Source organism: Periophthalmus magnuspinnatus, chromosome 23 (assembly GCF_009829125.3).
Source record: "Periophthalmus magnuspinnatus isolate fPerMag1 chromosome 23, fPerMag1.2.pri, whole genome shotgun sequence".
Lineage (NCBI taxonomy): Eukaryota > Metazoa > Chordata > Actinopteri > Gobiiformes > Gobiidae > Periophthalmus > Periophthalmus magnuspinnatus.
Genome location: NC_047148.1, coordinates 3,464,430 through 3,481,459, shown reverse-complemented (window position 1 = coordinate 3,481,459; position 17,030 = coordinate 3,464,430). Strand labels below are relative to the sequence as shown.

The 17,030-nt window shown below is 41.1% G+C and overlaps 1 protein-coding gene across 3 annotated transcripts in view; it reads right to left on the bottom strand.

The window, feature by feature from the left end:
• The window catches only part of strip2 (striatin interacting protein 2), a 96,757-nt gene that overhangs the window by 53,686 nt on the left and 26,041 nt on the right, over positions 1–17,030 (bottom strand). For 2 of the 3 annotated variants that reach the window (XM_055231755.1, XM_055231754.1), the window contains one exon: positions 16,899–16,949. The exons of the other annotated variant lie outside the window; for it this stretch is intronic. In XM_055231755.1, coding sequence (XP_055087730.1) covers positions 16,899–16,949 — 51 coding nt within the window. The remainder of the gene's footprint in view (positions 1–16,898; positions 16,950–17,030) is intronic. 3 annotated transcript variants of the gene reach the window in all.

The following is a 17,030-nucleotide window of genomic DNA, read 5'->3' as shown; positions in this document are numbered from 1 at the left end:
GGTAGCGTTCACACTGGTGCACACACCACATCAAAACTATGATCAAACCGGGGCCAAGCCTAGAACTACACTTGGAATAAATCAGAGGCCTGAACTATGAAGATTACTGTATTTTATAACTTGACTTTAGCTGGACAGACTAACCCATACGAGAGTGTCTCTGGATAAACTGTATTCCGAAGCAGGTTCACCTCTCACTCTGTCAACCTTGGATATTCTACATAAATGTGCGCAGAACAGCATATTGTAAAGGTTTGATATTTTGAGTTTAGTTCAGAGTTGATACCTTTTGTTGTTCTTGTAACTGTTCATGTGTTGTTGTTAATATAACTGCTTCTGTATGTGACATTTGATTGCCACGATAAAAGCCAAAGGTAAATCTGTCAACTGGACAAAACGTTGTAGGAGTGAAGACATTTCACTGCTCATCCAAGCAGTTTCTTCATTTCTGGTCAGAATGCTGGTGGATACTGCCTTATATCTATTTGAAGGGAGGAGCTAACTCCACCGAAATTGTAAACAGCTATTATTTACAATATCAGCCTTAATGGCCTCCATTCAACCTTTAATGGTTCCACTGGCTCACTCTATATTTCTCTTTGTTTCCTTTGGATCTGTGGATGGAGTTATAGATTGGTGAGAGATTATATCTAAGACCCCCATTCCTGTTCAAGGAAGGACTGTCTTTCCTAACAAAAATAGCTATTTTAACTCTCCCCTGAAAGCATTTCTTTTCTCTGGCTAAGATCTGTACCTCACTATCTTCGTGAGCGGTTAGTCGCTTTGATATGGGCATGTACAGCATGTACTGGACTATCCTCGCGATAGACAGATATAAATCAGTGTCCACCAGCAATCTGACGAGAATTTAAGAAGTGGCTTGGTTGAGCAGCAAAACATCTTCACTCCTACAACGTTTTATCCATCTGACAGATTTAACTTAGTCGTCCAGGTCTGATCCATAGTAAAAGTGAAGGTTCTATTCGTCAGTTAATAGTCAATTTGGAGTCTGACTCTCATGAAATGAGGTTGATGGTATGCTTGCTCTGCTTTTGGCATGGATTACAGCCTACAGTAGGCCTTAAATTCCGAAAATAAACAACCAGGAGAAATTCTGCGTGCTTCTTTACAGTAGAATGCTGCAATATTTCCTCATGTCTCCTCTTCCCTCTTTCCTTACACCAGCCTCGTGTTCAGCTCAAAGTAGCTGGATTCTTGTCTTCCTATCTTATTGGGGCTCAAAGCAGATTATGGGTTGATGGTATGTTACCATAGAGATCTACCCTATAGAAAGTGATTCAGCTTTTTCATCCAAAACCAACAATTTAGTCTTTTTTTATATATATATTCACAACCTTATGTCCTTTATAAAGACGATGAGCTAGGCAGGAGGGCGTGGTCAGTCCATCAGGCTGTTATGTGACAGTTCTGAAGCTGAATAGCTGCTTGTCTTAAAAGCAGACCTATTCTGCAAAAATGGCTTTTAGAGGTTTTAACCATGATAAGCATATTGAAATGATTTGCACATGTTTGAGAAATCTTAAATTGTTTATTTTCAGGACGCCATATTGTGATTAACCCCAGTTTTCACCTCCATCAGCATATGCCCACTGTCCTGTACTTACTTCATTCTCCCATTTTTAAAATAATGAAAAATTATTCTCTGCTCGCTAGTGTAATCTGAGCTATCCATAGGAGGGGCCAACGACTTCACGACTCTTGATGACATTTAATAATAATAATAATAATTAAAACTGCAAGCAGTGATAAAGGCCCTCGCCACCCCTTGCGACCGCGGGTTACAGGCCACAATGAAGATCCTGCGTTTCGTTCCCGCTTACATCGCCCCTCCCCCCAAAATCAGCGACTGAGTAATACTACTCCATTCACTCCAATGACACCATTTATCACATTGTCACGCCTGAACGGTTGGAAATAGAAGTATGTCTTCATTGGCTTTTTTGTTCAGTATGATGAGAGGAATATGTGTACCAAATTTCAATGGTCTATGACAAAGTAATTATTTTTCATCCCAGTTAACCAAAACCCATGTATTTCAATGAGAAATGTCAGACGTTGCCATGGCAACACCTTTGAAATTAGAGGTATGTTCTTGTTGACTTTTTTGTTCAGTTTGCCAAGCCAAATGTCCATGCCCAATTTCAAATGTTTACGTTAAAGTAATTTTTTTGGTCCAATTCAAAAGTTAAAGGGGGCGCTGTGGAGCAAAAAAAAATTCTGACATATGTAAATTGTATATCATTTCGTGTAGATCAAGATTTTAAACAAAATGTATATTAATGCCGGGAAATAGGATACTGCATGTGTGAGTTATGCACATTTTAACACTTCAAAATATTGCTTTTTTCTTTGAAGGCTGGCCACACCCACATTTTATGATGTAGAAAAATCCAAGACAGTTCCCTTTTTTCCATATGGGTCAAGTTCATTTTGACCAATTTGCAAGTTTCTTGAATGAAAATCCAAGGCGCAAAAAATCCAAATGTGAGAGGTAAAATTTTGAAAAAATGGGGTTCCGCCCACAATGGCCGACTTCCTGTAGGGTTTAGGGTGGGGTCATAATGTAATTTTTTACTTGTCTTGACATGTTCTATGTTTGTACCAAATTTCATTTGTCTACGATGAAAAAGGTCTCTCATTGACGTAATGCATTTTGATTTTTGAGGTGGCGCTATTGAGTCATTTTGAAACATTAATTTTTTTGAACATCAAAATAATTAATTTTTCGCCAAACTTGAATTTTGGGTCCAATAAAATTGAGTTTTCATTTATGTTCAGGGGGTCAAAAATGACTTCAAATCGGTAAGTATAATAATAATAATGGAATTTTTTTTTCCACCCATTATTTTTCTCCTAAACCATAACAACTACAGTCATGCGACTTTCTCACATTGTGCCCCATCACAAATAAGGCCCCTGTGAATTTTTTCACACGTCCACGTCAAAGCGTTTGTCTTCTATGAATATTTGAAAATGAAATTTGAAGAGGGCGCTAGAGAGCCATTTTGTGAGAGAGTGCCTTGATTTGCATATCATTGCGTTCAGCTCACAAATGTGCATAAACGCTGTATTAGCATTTTCCCAACAAAAAATGTGTGAAAGAGAAATATTTTATTGAATTTTTCCAAAAATTATTATTTTGTTGAAAATTCACCCTGACCACACCCAAAGTCATAATCAAAATGTAATTGATAATCTTTAATCACACATGGGTTTAGTGGGATTTGGCTAAATTTGAAGTGTTTGTGATGAAAACTGTGCGAGAAAATGTCCTGAATGTGAGGGTGTGCACTTTTGTCGTTCCTGGGTTTGATCCAATATGGCCGACTTCCTGTACATTTTAGGGCGGGGCCAAAATATCATTTTTGTCAAGTCCTGACATGTTCTATTTTTTGATGTGAGTTTCAGATTTTTACATTGACTTTTTTCCGAGTCGGACTCCCATTGGCCCCATGAAAATCAAAGTTTGAGGTGGCGCTATCAAGTTGTCTTTCGTTATTTTTTCTCTGGGTCTTTTGTGACAATTAGAGCTCGTCGAGTTCTAATTTTTGACACCACTCACTGCCATGTCAGGGCGTGTTTACTACTTGATTTTTGCCATTTTCCATGCTCCGGACGCGGTTTTAATGAGTCCCTCGCTGGGACGGAGTCCCAGGCTCGGGCCTAATTAAAACTGCAAGCAGTGATAAAGGCCCTCACCACCCCTTGCGACCGCGGGGTACAGGCCACAGTGAAGATCCTGCCTTTCGTTCCCCCTTACATTGCCCCTCCCCCCAAAATCAGCGTCTCAGTAATACTACTACATTCATTCCAATAAGACAATTTATGACACTGTCACGCCTGAACGGTTGAAAATAGAGGTATGTCTTCATTGGCTTTTTTTGTTCAGTATGATGAGAGGAATAGGTGTACCAAATTTCAATGGTCTATGACAAAGTAATTATTTTTCATCCCAGTTAAACAAAACCCATGTATTTCAATGAGAAATGTCAGACGTTGCCATGGCAACACCTTTGAAAATAGAGGTATGTTCTCATTGACTTTTTTGTTCTGTATGGCAATAGGGATGTCCATACCAAATTTCAAATGTTTGTGACAAAGTATTTTTTTGCATATCATTAAAAGGTTCAAGGGGGGGCTGTGGAGCAATATAATGTCTGACCTGTGTGAATTGAACATCTATGTGTTCAGATCAAAATTTTGGGAAAAAAAAGTATATTCTTGCCGGGAAATAGGACACTAAATGTGCGAATTACACGCAATTAAAAACTTTTAAAAATGCCTTTTTTCTTTGCAGGCTGGCCACACCCACTTTTTATAACTTAGAAAATTCCAAGTCATTTTGAAACATACATTTTTTTGAACATCATAATAATAAATTTTTCACCAACCTTGAATGTTAGGTCCAATAAAATTGACTTTTCATTAACGTTCAGGGGGTCAAAAGAAGAAGAAGAATGGAAATGCATTTTCCACCCATTATTTTTCTCCTAAACCATAACATCTACAGTCATGTGACTTTCTCACATTGTGCCCCATCACAAATAAGCCCCCTGTGAATTTTTTCTGAAGCCTACGACAAATCGATTGTCTTCTACGAATTTTTGAAAATGAAATTTGAAGAGGGCGCTAGAGAGCCATTTTGTGAGAGAGTGCCTTGATTTGCATATCATTGCATTCAGCTCACAAATGTGCATAAACGCTGTATTAGCGTTTTCCCAACAAAAAAAAGTGCGATTTTGCTGAAAATTCACCCTGACCACACCCAAAGTCATAATCAAAATGTAATTGATAATCTTTAATCACACATGTGTTTAGTGGGATTTGGCCAAATTTGAAGTGTTTGTGATGAAAACTGTGCAAGAAAATGTCCTGAATGCACTTTTGTCATTCCCGGGTTTGATCCAATATGGCTGACTTCCTGTACATTTTAGGGCGGGGCCATAATATCATTTTTGTTACGTCCTGACATGTTGTATTTTTTTATGTGAGTTTCAGATTTTTGCGTTGACTTTTTTCCGAGTCGGGCTCCCATTGGCCCCATGAAAATCAAAGTTTGAGGTGGCGCTACCGAGTCGTCTTTCGTTATTTTTTCTCGGGGTCTTTTGTGACAATTGAATGTCACAATGAAAATCAAACTTTGAGGTGGCGCTATCGAGTCCATCCATCCATCCATCCATCCATTTTCTTCCGCTTATCCGGAGCCGGGTCGCGGGGGCAACAGTCTAAGCAGGGACTCCCAGACTTCCCTCACCCCGGACACGTCCTCCAGCTCCTCCGGTGGGACCCCAAGGCGTTCCCAGGCCAGCCGAGAGACATAGTCCCTCCAGCGTGTCCTGGGTCTTCCCCGGGGCCTCCTCCCGGTGGGACATGCCCAGAACACCTCCCTAGGGAGGCGCCCAGGAGGCATCCTGAGCAGATGCCCGAGCCACCTCAACTGGTTCCTCTCAACATGTAGGAGCAGCGGCTCTACTCCGAGCTCCTCCCGTGTGACCGAGCTCCTCACCCTATCCCTAAGGCGCCCGGCCACTCTGCGGAGGAAGCCCATTTCAGCCGCTTGTATCCGCGACCTTGTCTTTTCGGTCATTACCCAGAGCTCATGACCATAGGTGAGGGTAGGAACGTAGATTGACCGGTAAATCGAGAGCTTCACCTTTGGGCTCAACTCCTTCTTCACCACAACGGACCGATACAGTGACCGCTATCGAGTCGTCTTTCGTTATTTTTCTCGGGGTCTTTTGTGATAATTAGAGCTCGTCGAGTTCTAATTTTTGACACCACTCACTGCCCTGTCGGGGCGTGTTTACTACTTGATTTTTGCCATTTTCCATGCTCTGGACGCGGTTTTAATGAGTCCCTCGCCGGGACGTAGTCCCAGGCTCGGGCCTACTAAAAATGACTTACACTTGTAATGCGCTTTACAGGCTTGTCAAAGCCTCTCAAAGCGCTACACTATAGTCATTATTCATTCATTTCCACACTTGGTGATGGTAAGCTACTATTGTAGCCACAGCTGCCCTGGGGCAGACTGACGGAAGCGAGGCTGCCAATCTGCGCCATCGGCCCCTTCGACCACCACCTATCATTTGTACACACACCACTTTCATAGTAGGACTATACAGTTTTCTAACACAGACATCAACGGACTTGTTTCTTCTATTAAGTTATTTTAGAATGCTCCACGGGTGTCATATTATAGCTATGCAGGAGGTTCAAGCACAATATGTCTTCTAACTAACCCTCTAATTCAGCTTCATAGTACAGGCCTCTGAACTAAAACAGGACGAAACCAAGTCTACATCAGAACTAAACTGGGTTCAAACCAGGAGCAAACCAGGAGCAAACCAGGAGCAAACCAGAAGCAAATCAGGACAAAAGTGAACACACCCTTATTTTTTATACTCCAACAGTTATACATATTTTAAAACTAGGCTAGGCTAAGCCTACATTTTGTGCACATGTTTAAGATCCATATCTCAACACTGATATGTTTCACCTGTAGTGTCTTGCCTTTAAGAGATCAACTGATCGACTACTAGGAAAGCATTCTCAATTCATCTCCTGAATGAATATTTTATCGGCAATGACCCCTAGTCCGACCGTGCAGAGTGTGGTTAAACCTGCAGCATGTGATGGCCACTATGGGCAGATGCTACTGTCATCTCAGTGTCTTGTTATGGGACAGTGGACATTGTTCCAGCGCTCATGACCAGCAGCATTCAGCCCTGTCTCTCAAACCCCGCACAAATATAAGTTCAGAGATATCAATCAATAATTTCTCCCTTACTGTAGCAAATAGTCTAAGTTGTGTCCAGAAAGTAAAGAAGATAAAATGCTTAAAATTCACAGCTCCAACCGCACACTCCGCTCCAACAGCTACATTAACCATAGACTGTATAAAGAAGTGGACTAGGTGAGTGTGATGTCACCCATAGCGTTCAACTCCAGTCAAATGAAGTTTATTGAAGCTAGCAGTTATAGGGGCCAATTTGGTATTACCATATTTGGAGTTCCAACCGTGAGTATCATAGCAACCAAAGAGCCAATCTAGAGTGAGGCAGCTGAAGGTAATACTCCTTTAAGATGGTTTAGAAGGGAGTGGATGCTTAGCAATGCTGTTGATGATGTCAAATTTGCTAATACTACTGAGAGTGACCTAAAGAAGGCACTTGATTGGTATGTTATTAATGTTCATATATTGATTTACAGACACATTAGCTAAATTGCGATGACAAAATGGAATTTTGTGTCAAATTAGGTAACATTTGGGAAAATAAAATTTTCGCCTTTCCATACAAACTACTACAACTACTTTGTCTGTAGAAACAGAAGCAAATTTTGACATTTGAAAATTTCTAAAATTCAGGTGGAAATATACGGCTTTGCCGCACACAAATCGTGATTATTCACGGCATTATCAAAAATTTGATAACTTTTGATGCTTGTCTAGATGTCTAGATGATATAGACTGATTTTCAGCCGTGCCGGTGAAGCCCCGTAAGAGGAGTTGATTAAAATGCAACATCAGCAAAAATACTGAGTCTGCATTTCAGAATTTTCAATCCAATATGGCCGACTTCCGGTTTGTCAAGGCGCATGGCCATAATAATATTTTTTGTTTGGCATCACTTGATGAACGCATGTACTGAATTTCATGGCTCTACAACAAAGCTGACGTCGGGACAGCTCTCTCATTGACGCAATGTATTTTGATTTTTCCAGGTGGTGCTGTATCACCATTCTTTTACGGCCAAATACACAACATATAAAAAACAACATTTTTCAGCAGACCTGAATTTTGGGAAAAAATTGGTGATTTTTCAAATATGTTCAGGGTTCAAATTCCTGCTCAAAGAGCAGAACTAAGAGGAAATAAAAATTATTATAAAAAATAAAGCAACAAGCGGCATCGAACGGTCCTCGCGGGCAGTGCTTTGCACTCAGCCGACCTGGCACTCCCTATGGGTGTCCTTGTCCAGTCCTGGTCCAGTCCTGGTCCAGTCCTGGTTCAGACCTGGCTTAGAACTGATTTAGTCCTGGTCTAGTCCTGGTCCAGTAATGAATAGAATATTGCATACCGATGGACGATTTGCAAAGTACATCGAATAAATTTTTTTTTTGGGGCAATATATGTCAGAGGTTCAGCAAGTTATTCAACAAGTGTCAATAGCATCACGCAAAGGACACACAAACCCTGCAGACCAAAAAGAAAATGCTCCGGATAATGTTGAGTCTTTGCAGGATATCATTAACATTAATGAAGGATATTGTTTTCTACGGCCAATAAGAGGTACTCCAAGCTTCTGGCAGGGTGCACAAAAAGATTTACTTGCCATGATGTGGAATCTGGGAAAACCAACTTTGTTTTGCAGTTTTTCCTCTGCAGACTTGAGCTGGGGAGGGCTTTTAAATTCCATTTTGAAGCATGAGGAGAGAACAGAAACTGCTGAGAGTTTGGAATATGCAGAAAGATGTGAGCTGTTGCGTAATTATTCTGTCACTGCAGCACCCATGTTTGACTACAGGTGGCATCTCTTCTTGAATTATGTGTTACTATCTCCACTGAATCCAATTGGAAAGATTAAAGATTACCTTTATCGTGTAGAATTTCAACAACGTGGATCACCCCATGCACACGCTTTATTTTAGATTGACAATTCCTGAGATTGGAAAAAACACAGATGAAGAAGTGGTGCAATTCATCGACAAGTACATAACATGACAAATACCCACACTAGATCAGCAATTAGCTGATACTGTTACCTCCATGCAACAACATTCTCAACGCCATTCTAAAACATGTAAGAAAAAGAATACAGTTTGCCGTTTCAATTTCCGACACCCTGTATTTGAACGTACTTTCATCACCAAATAATAGAAAATACCAAAATGCCCAAAGTACCAAGGTGACACCGCAACAAACAGCCAAGACACTGTTGCCTGGATATGCTCTCAGAATGAACTGAACTTTATGAAAGAACAGACTGCAATGAAAATACTCACAGCTGTTAAAAAAGCACTTCTGGATAAAGACTATCCTCTTACGAGTATTCAGCAGCTGTTTAAAAATGTTGGCATTACTCAAGTATGGGAGAAAGCACTTAAATGTGTTGAAAAACACACGTAAATTGTCCTGGAAAGAGATGTAAATGAATCCATATAATGCACTTTTGTTGAAATGTTGGAATGCTGACATAGACATCCAATATGTGGTTGATGTTTATGCTTGTATGGTTTATATTATAAGCTATATGTCCAAATCTGAGAGAGAAATGGGGTTGTTGTTGTTGAGACAAACACACGAAGAGGCGACAAAACAGGGAAATTCTGATGCCAAAGAAGCTATGAAGACGATTGGTCAAGCCTACCTCCATAACCGTGATGTGTCTGCACAAGAAGCTGTGGACCGAATCACTCAAATGCACCTCAAAGAATGTTCAAAGAAAGTTGTGTGTATCCCCACAGATGATATAATTTTCAAACTCACCAAACCAGTAAATGATCAGAAAAAGTCAGGAACCAATGATATTTGCTTTGATTATGCATCAGAATACTGTGTCTTAAGTGTATCAGAAAAGAAATTAAAAAATGGGATTAAGTTACAGAATTCATGTGGATATATTTCAACGATTCAGAACCAAACATGCTGTTGTGCGCTATGCCAGGTTTTCAGAAAAAAAGAATCCTGAGCTATATTTCAAAAGCCTCTTACAGCTGTTTTTCCCTTCGTCATAATGACCTCAGACCTTGATCATTTCATTCTTTTGAACAGTTCTACAAAGAACAAAGAAGATAGATTTCACTATGACACTGAAGCTGAAGATTTGGAAGACATTAAAAATAACCTTGACTCTAATGAAAAATTAGAAGATGCTTGGGCCATGCTTTGTCCTGAGCAAGAAGCAAAACGTTTGGAATCCATTGATGAACTTGCACAGAGTAAACTGGATGACGAAGACCCCTTGCCCCATATTCCAGATTTAGGGATAGCTAACAAAGAAACTGGTCATTTAGAAAGACAACACAATATGATTACTCGAGCTGAAGGTTTGGAGTTAATTCAATCTTTAAATGACATGCAGCTGTCTATATTTTTCAAAATACAATAATGGTGCTTACAAAAAGTGAATGGAAATGATCCAGAACCTTTACATGTGTTCATCACTGGTGGCGCTGGCACAGGGAAAAGTCACTTGATTTGGGGTCATTCAGTATGAAGCCAATCGTCTTTTTGCACCAATGCGACGCCACCCAGACAACATGAGTGTTTTAATAACTGCACCCACTGGTATGGCAGAATACAATCTAAATGTATCTTCAATTCACAGTGCATTTAGCATTGGAACAGATGTGACACTTCCCTACATACCATTAGGAGAAGAAAAAATAAATTCTCTCCTTGCCAAATATGTGGACCTTAAGTTAGTAATCACTGATGAAATATCTATGGTTTCTCATAAACTGCTCACATACATATATAGGCGACTTCGACAAATCAAGCAAAGAGGGGATGATCTTATAGCAGTTGATTTCTGTCCAGTTATGGCAAAAAGCTTGTACACTGACAATCTACCTGTGAACTTTTGGTCAACTTTCAAAATGGCTGAACTGAAAACAATAATCAGACAGAAGGATACCACACTTACAGAATTACTTGACCAACTAAAAACAGTCTAAAGGGACACCCATGCTTCATGAGGGCATTCACATTCTACAAAGTAGTGAAACTGGAGAGCAGTCTTCTGCTCTACATATTTTCCCAGCAAATTCACAGGTCAGTGAACATAACTTTAACCAGCTCAAAGCCGCAAAGGTGTAAAATGTTGTCACTTTCCACTTGCAATTTCCTGGGTCGTTACAATCCACAAAGTACAGGGCCTGACTGTTGACCATGCTGTGGTGTCCGTAGAGCAAGTGTTTGCCTGAGGACAATCTTATGTGATTTTAAGTCGTGTAAGAAGTCTAGATGGCCTTATTATCCAGGACTTCGATGAAAAGGCTATTTACTGTAGTGACGAGGTAAAACATGCCTTGCAAGCTATGCCACGCTTCTTGGACTACAATGTGTCACAAGCCAAACTGTCAGCTGAAGTGTTAACCATTTTTTTGATGAATGTTCAGGGTTTAGTAAAACATATACCTGATTTGGTGTCATCCACACAGAATTTACAGCAAGACTGTATAGCTGTGACAGAAACATGGTTAACAAGTCAATCTCAACTTCCTAGTGATGACATAGAAGGTTACAGCTTTCACAGCCTCCATGAAGTCTGGAATACGAAGACAGCAAACACCTGGTTCTTACTACACTCAAAAGTCAACATCACAGTGGAGTGGGCATGTATTGTTCCCACAACACAAACTGCCACCTTCCTGATGTACTCCAATTTATTTTGGAATGCTTCATTTAAAAATGAAGCAATAGGCCCTACGCCCTGTAGGGGCTCGGGCCTAATACAATTTTGAGTATCATGTAGAGCTGGTTAATATTGTCATAATGACTTAAAGAGATCTGTTTCTGAAGAGTGCAGACGCAACTCTTGCTTGCTCCCGCTGCTTCCTTCTTTACTTTCTTTTTAATCATTTTATGTCTTCCAGTGCTGAAAGATTTGTTTAGTTATGAGACTTTTAAACCATTTTTACATTTTTTAACAAAATGTCTGATGAGTCAGCGACATGTCCAGGGAAACTAAACCAAAGGAATTCTTTCTGTGAATGCTGTCAGAACTATCAACAACAAATGAATGAGCTACAAGCACGGATATTTGATTTAGAATCTGAAAAAGGACTTCACCGGATGCTCCCTGTGACTTCCAGTGGTAAGCAACCCACAGTTACTTTCAAAGAAGAGGGTGAAAAAACTGCTGTCTTTTCTAAAACTTTATAAAGACAAGAATGCCAAGCCAACGCAACAAGTCATAAAAGACGATGCTAATATAGTTACATCACCCAAAATGCAGATTACAAACAGATTTTTACCACTGATACAGACTGATGTTTATGTTAACATACAAACAGACAATGGATTTTTTTCACAAAACAAGAGCAATGAAGTTGACAAAAGAGCACAGGCAGACATGTGATCTGTGACAAATGTCAAGGTCAGAGATACACTGCTGTTTGGAGACAGTGATATCAGAGATGTGAGCACAGAGGAAACCAAACTTGCTCTTATCCCAGTCACACGGTTTCTGAGATTACAAAACTCCTGCCAAAGGTTTTGTCAACACACCAAGGAGTTAAACTGCTGAATATGCACATGGGTGCAGTTGACATCAGAATGATTCAGACTGAAATTTTAAAAAAGAATTTCATTAAATTAGTCGAGGAACTTGAAAAAGTGAAGGTTAAGACAATTATCAGTGGACCTCTTCCTAGCATAGACAGAAGGAAGATGAACAAATTTACCCGGCTGTTTCAGTTGAACACATGGCTGTTCATTGATCTATTCTGGAAATTAGATGACCTGTTCAAGGAAAATGGTCCGCGCCTGAGCAGAGGTGGAGTGAGAGTGCTGACGGATAACCTCCACCACGCTCTGAGGCACCGGCCTGGACAGGCTCCTGGCCCAGTAAGAGAAAAAAGGAATGAGAGAAGCATTCCTGCTGCACCAACCAGAGACCGAGCCAATGTGTTAGCACCACCAGCAGAACCACAACTACCAGAACCACCTCCCCCAGCGAAGGAGTCACCAGGAGTTTGAGTTGTGACACATGGAAGGTAGGGTGGATGTGGAGGGAAGGAGGAAGCTGAAGACGTACTGCGGATGGAATGAAGATTTTGGTGATTTTGATGGGACTCAAGAAGCGAACAGTGAGTTTCCAGGACTGTTGTGAGCGGGATATTTTTTGATGAAAGCCAAACTGACTAATATGGGGGAGCGAGAGTGTGGTGTCTGTCTGCAGCTGCCTTCATCCTGGCCCCTATGATTGGAGAAAGGCTGCCCTGGTTCTTCCCCAGACCCATCCTGAAGGTGGTGTAGCACGGAGGGCACCGCCAGGTCCCTTTCCTCCGATGGGAATAGTGGAGGCTGGTACCCTAGAGAAGCTTGAAAAGGGGATAGGCCGGTAGCGGAACTCACCAGGGAATTGTGAGAGTTTTCCATCCATGGCAGGAAAGTGCTCCAGGAAGAGGGGTTACAGGAAACCACAGTGTAGCGCCATCTCTGGTTAGCACACTTGTTTTGTCCGTTGTTCTGGGGGTGAAAGCTGGAGGTAACACTCACTGATGCTTCCAGGCCCTCACAGAATGAGCGTCAAACTTGTGACGTGAATTGAGTCCTGCGGCTGAAAACTATATCCATCGGAATTCCATGGAGTCAGAATACCTGGTTAGTTATGTGATCTGCAGTCTCCTTGGCGATCGGGAGTTTCGGTAGTGCGACGAAATGGGCTGCTTTGGAGAACTGGTCAATGATGGTGAGAATGATTGTGTTACCTTGAGAAGGGGGAAGATTAGTCACAAAGTCCACTGCCACGTGAGACCAAAGGTACTTTGGAACAGGCAGCGGGAGGAGCAGGCCTTAGGGCATCAAGTGGGAGGCTTTGCTCCTGGCACAGATCTGGCATGCCAACTCCCTAGAATCTCTGTCGATCATGCGCCACTACAAATGTCGTTTTAATAGAGAAAGTGTTCGACTGAGCCCCAGATGGCAGGCGAATTGTGAGCAATGAATCCACTCAAGTACCTTGGAACGAACCGGATCTGGAACAAAAAGAGTACTGGGGGGGTTCATTACCTGGGTCAGGCTGGTTGCGTTGAGCCTATACTCCCAAGTGAACAGCAGCGACCACACACATGGGTTGGATGATGGGTTCCGGAGGGTCGGAGTGTCCTCCTGGGGAGAACTGTCTTGATATTGCGAGACCCTGGACGATACGTGAGAACTGGTGAAAAGTTTAATTTCCAGAGAATATAATGCAAATGCAGGTAGATGGATCAGACAGTTTAGAGCATTTTAAGATCAAAATGACGAGCCCACCAGCAGCAGTTATAGAGAGGGGTCTATTTGGCATGTGGCAGCTAGCATGTTAACTATGTCCATATATATATATATATATATATATATATACACACACACATACAATCTATGACACCATCTATCCTAGTCATTCCTAAAGCCCGCACAGCTTTTGGCCGCTCCTTATTTTAGTTCTGTGCAGCAAGTAACTGGAACCACGCCATCTAGAGTATTTACAGGGTTAGTCTGCAAATGTTTCACTGTCTCATGTGATAATTCACTGTGTAAGAGCCATTTTGAGACCCTTGTGTATGTTTGCACTGCCAGTCACTGTTTGGCACTGTGCTTCCTAGTTGGTCTTGCTGGGTGTGCCCAGGTGTGCCTATTTAAAGGCTAACTAATGGATGAGCAGCGCTACAGAGCAGAGGCAAACAGTTTTGGACCGTGGTTGTGTAAGTGTAGATAATGGCAATAAAAGGATTCTTCACTCAACACACGAGTATTGGACTCTTTAACCACGCGTTCTAACACCTTTGGGCTCTGTTAGTCTAGTAGCTGGTGGCACAGGGCCACTGGCCGCTACACCCGTTTCACATTGTGATTGTTGTATGATTGTTGTCTGAGTGTATTCCGTTTGTGCTGTATTATGCTGCCTCTTGGCCAGATTGTTTTATTGTTTATTTATTAAATATATTTCATCAGGTAAATTAATTCAGAAGACCTTCTTTGCAATGACAATCACACAATAATTATGCGTAAGGGCACATTTGAGGACTCAATGGCCGTGTCCCAATTCGCCAAATGCACCTTTTGAAGGTTCTCTTCGAAGTACTCCTCAAAGTATAGTTTGAAGCTTCCGGACGAGAATCTGTCCTCCTCAGTGTAGCCGCCATCTTGCTGAAGTGGGACAGGCCTACACCATGGACCGCACTTCCCCGCTGTCCTTGAGCGTATGATACGTACATTACGTACGTTATTTTTAATGATGTATTATTTAATAGAAAAAAGTCAAGATGTCACCGCAGCCGTTTCTTTCTGTCTAGATTAAATATCAATAGGCAAATATAAGTTTCAAGGTGATTTTTTTCCTCAATTGTAGCTACTTCATAACTTTGTCAAAATGATATTGTTACCTCTGTCTCTGTTATTACGTTTTCACAAGGTATATTTTGTTATTCATAGTCTATAAACCAGAGAACACTGATTAGTGGTACATAAAGTGGGATATTGCAGTTTAACAATTCGGTATTTTGGCCAGCGGCTACACCACTTTAATAACAGTAGAGGGTGCCGTTTCCCTTCTGTGCCGTGCCAGTTTTTTTCATGTTATTGTTGTAAGGTATATTTTCAGTGCAGCGCTACATCAAACTAGTATCTTGATTTACTAACATGAAGGTAAATAATACGTGCCACCAGGGGGCGCAGACAAATGGAATGTACCGGAACTCATGAAGATTTTGTGCACATCTCAGGACTCTATTCTGTCCTTTCTGAAGAGTCCGTTGCTTCATTGTTCACATTACCTGTGTGGAACTCATTAAACTCTTCTGACTTTATGTTTCAGTCTCTTCGTCTTTGACACTTATAATAGAAACAAACATTCTTACATTATTCTTATTGCAATAATTATTTCCAATGATAATAATGTCTTCTTATTGTCTAGCAATAACTGCACATTCCTTTATATCATGTAACTCCTTTTTAATCATCAAACACACGGCCTGTACATATCTTTACTCAGGTTTAACAGTTTCATGTCGCTCTTTTGTAGATGAGGTAAACCAGTACGAATATTTTAATGTGTATTGCGCAGCGGACTCAATTTTCTTCTCTTTTTTTGCGTAGTCGCGGTGCATGATGGGATATAGCAGTGCGTGAAGTGTGCACGGATGCACGCTTCGGTTACGTCCGATCTCCATGGAAACGGTGGAAAGGGCAGGGCAGGTTTGTCGGGTGCATTCAGTCGGCACTTGTCGTGCTGGAAATTACGTAACTGCCCTTCGACACACACTTCCAATGGTGATTCTAAGGCCATTTTGGCAAATTGAGACACGGCCACTATCTGCAATTTTGTCAGTCCTGCAACCAGGGGAGTCAACAGGGGAGGGGCAAAGGGGTCTGCTGCCCCAAACCACAGGGTTTTATGGTCTAGAACTGGACTCTCTTCATTTGTATTAGAGTGGGACCTATGTGAGGCTTCTTGCCCCAAGCCCTGAAATTTCTGTCAGTGTGTCTGCAACATCTCACCAGAAGGTCAGGTTGAAAAAATAAATACAAAAATAAAATCACGATTATTTGGGTCATAAGTCAAACCACCAATTACAAACAATATATGTAGTGTCAAAAGTTAACCTGTTGAGTCAATGTCTTAAAAATATATACAGTCGCTTGTCTTTCCTCTTTGTTTGGTATCATAGATGTATACATATTTAATACAGCAATAATTGTAATCATTATTCAGTCAAGCTTCAGTCATTTCTAATTGGCTGTGGGCCAAAAGAAGAAGGCCCACACTCATCATTGATAATCTTATGCAGATTCAAACTGAACTCAAATATGGCTGTTTCCAGATAGCCAAGCAACTCTCCCAGTTCTACATACAGTACACAAACAATCACTGTACACGATTACTTTCTGGACACAACTCAAACTTGTGAAAAATATCCAATCATTTTGCACCAAATCCACAGAGCTGAGCTTCTTCTGTTACAAATAACCAACTTTCCAAATAGTTAAAATAATATTATAAATTGCTCTCACAGACTAGTTTCATTCCCTTATGTTTGAACATAGTTTAAAGACAACAGATAGAAACAAACATGAGACAGCGGGATGTGAGAGAGCAGTGCACAGTCCAGCTCTATGCACACAAAAGATGCAGAGGTTTTAAAGGGAAGACGGCATTGTGGGTAAAGACCTGCTTCTTGGGAAAGGGACTGTCTCCTTCCAAGCTATCAACAAAGGCACTCTGTAGGGACACAAGGAGAGGGGCATCAAATACTAGAACACTATATATGCTTTAGGCGCTATGGGACTCCAACAGCGCCAT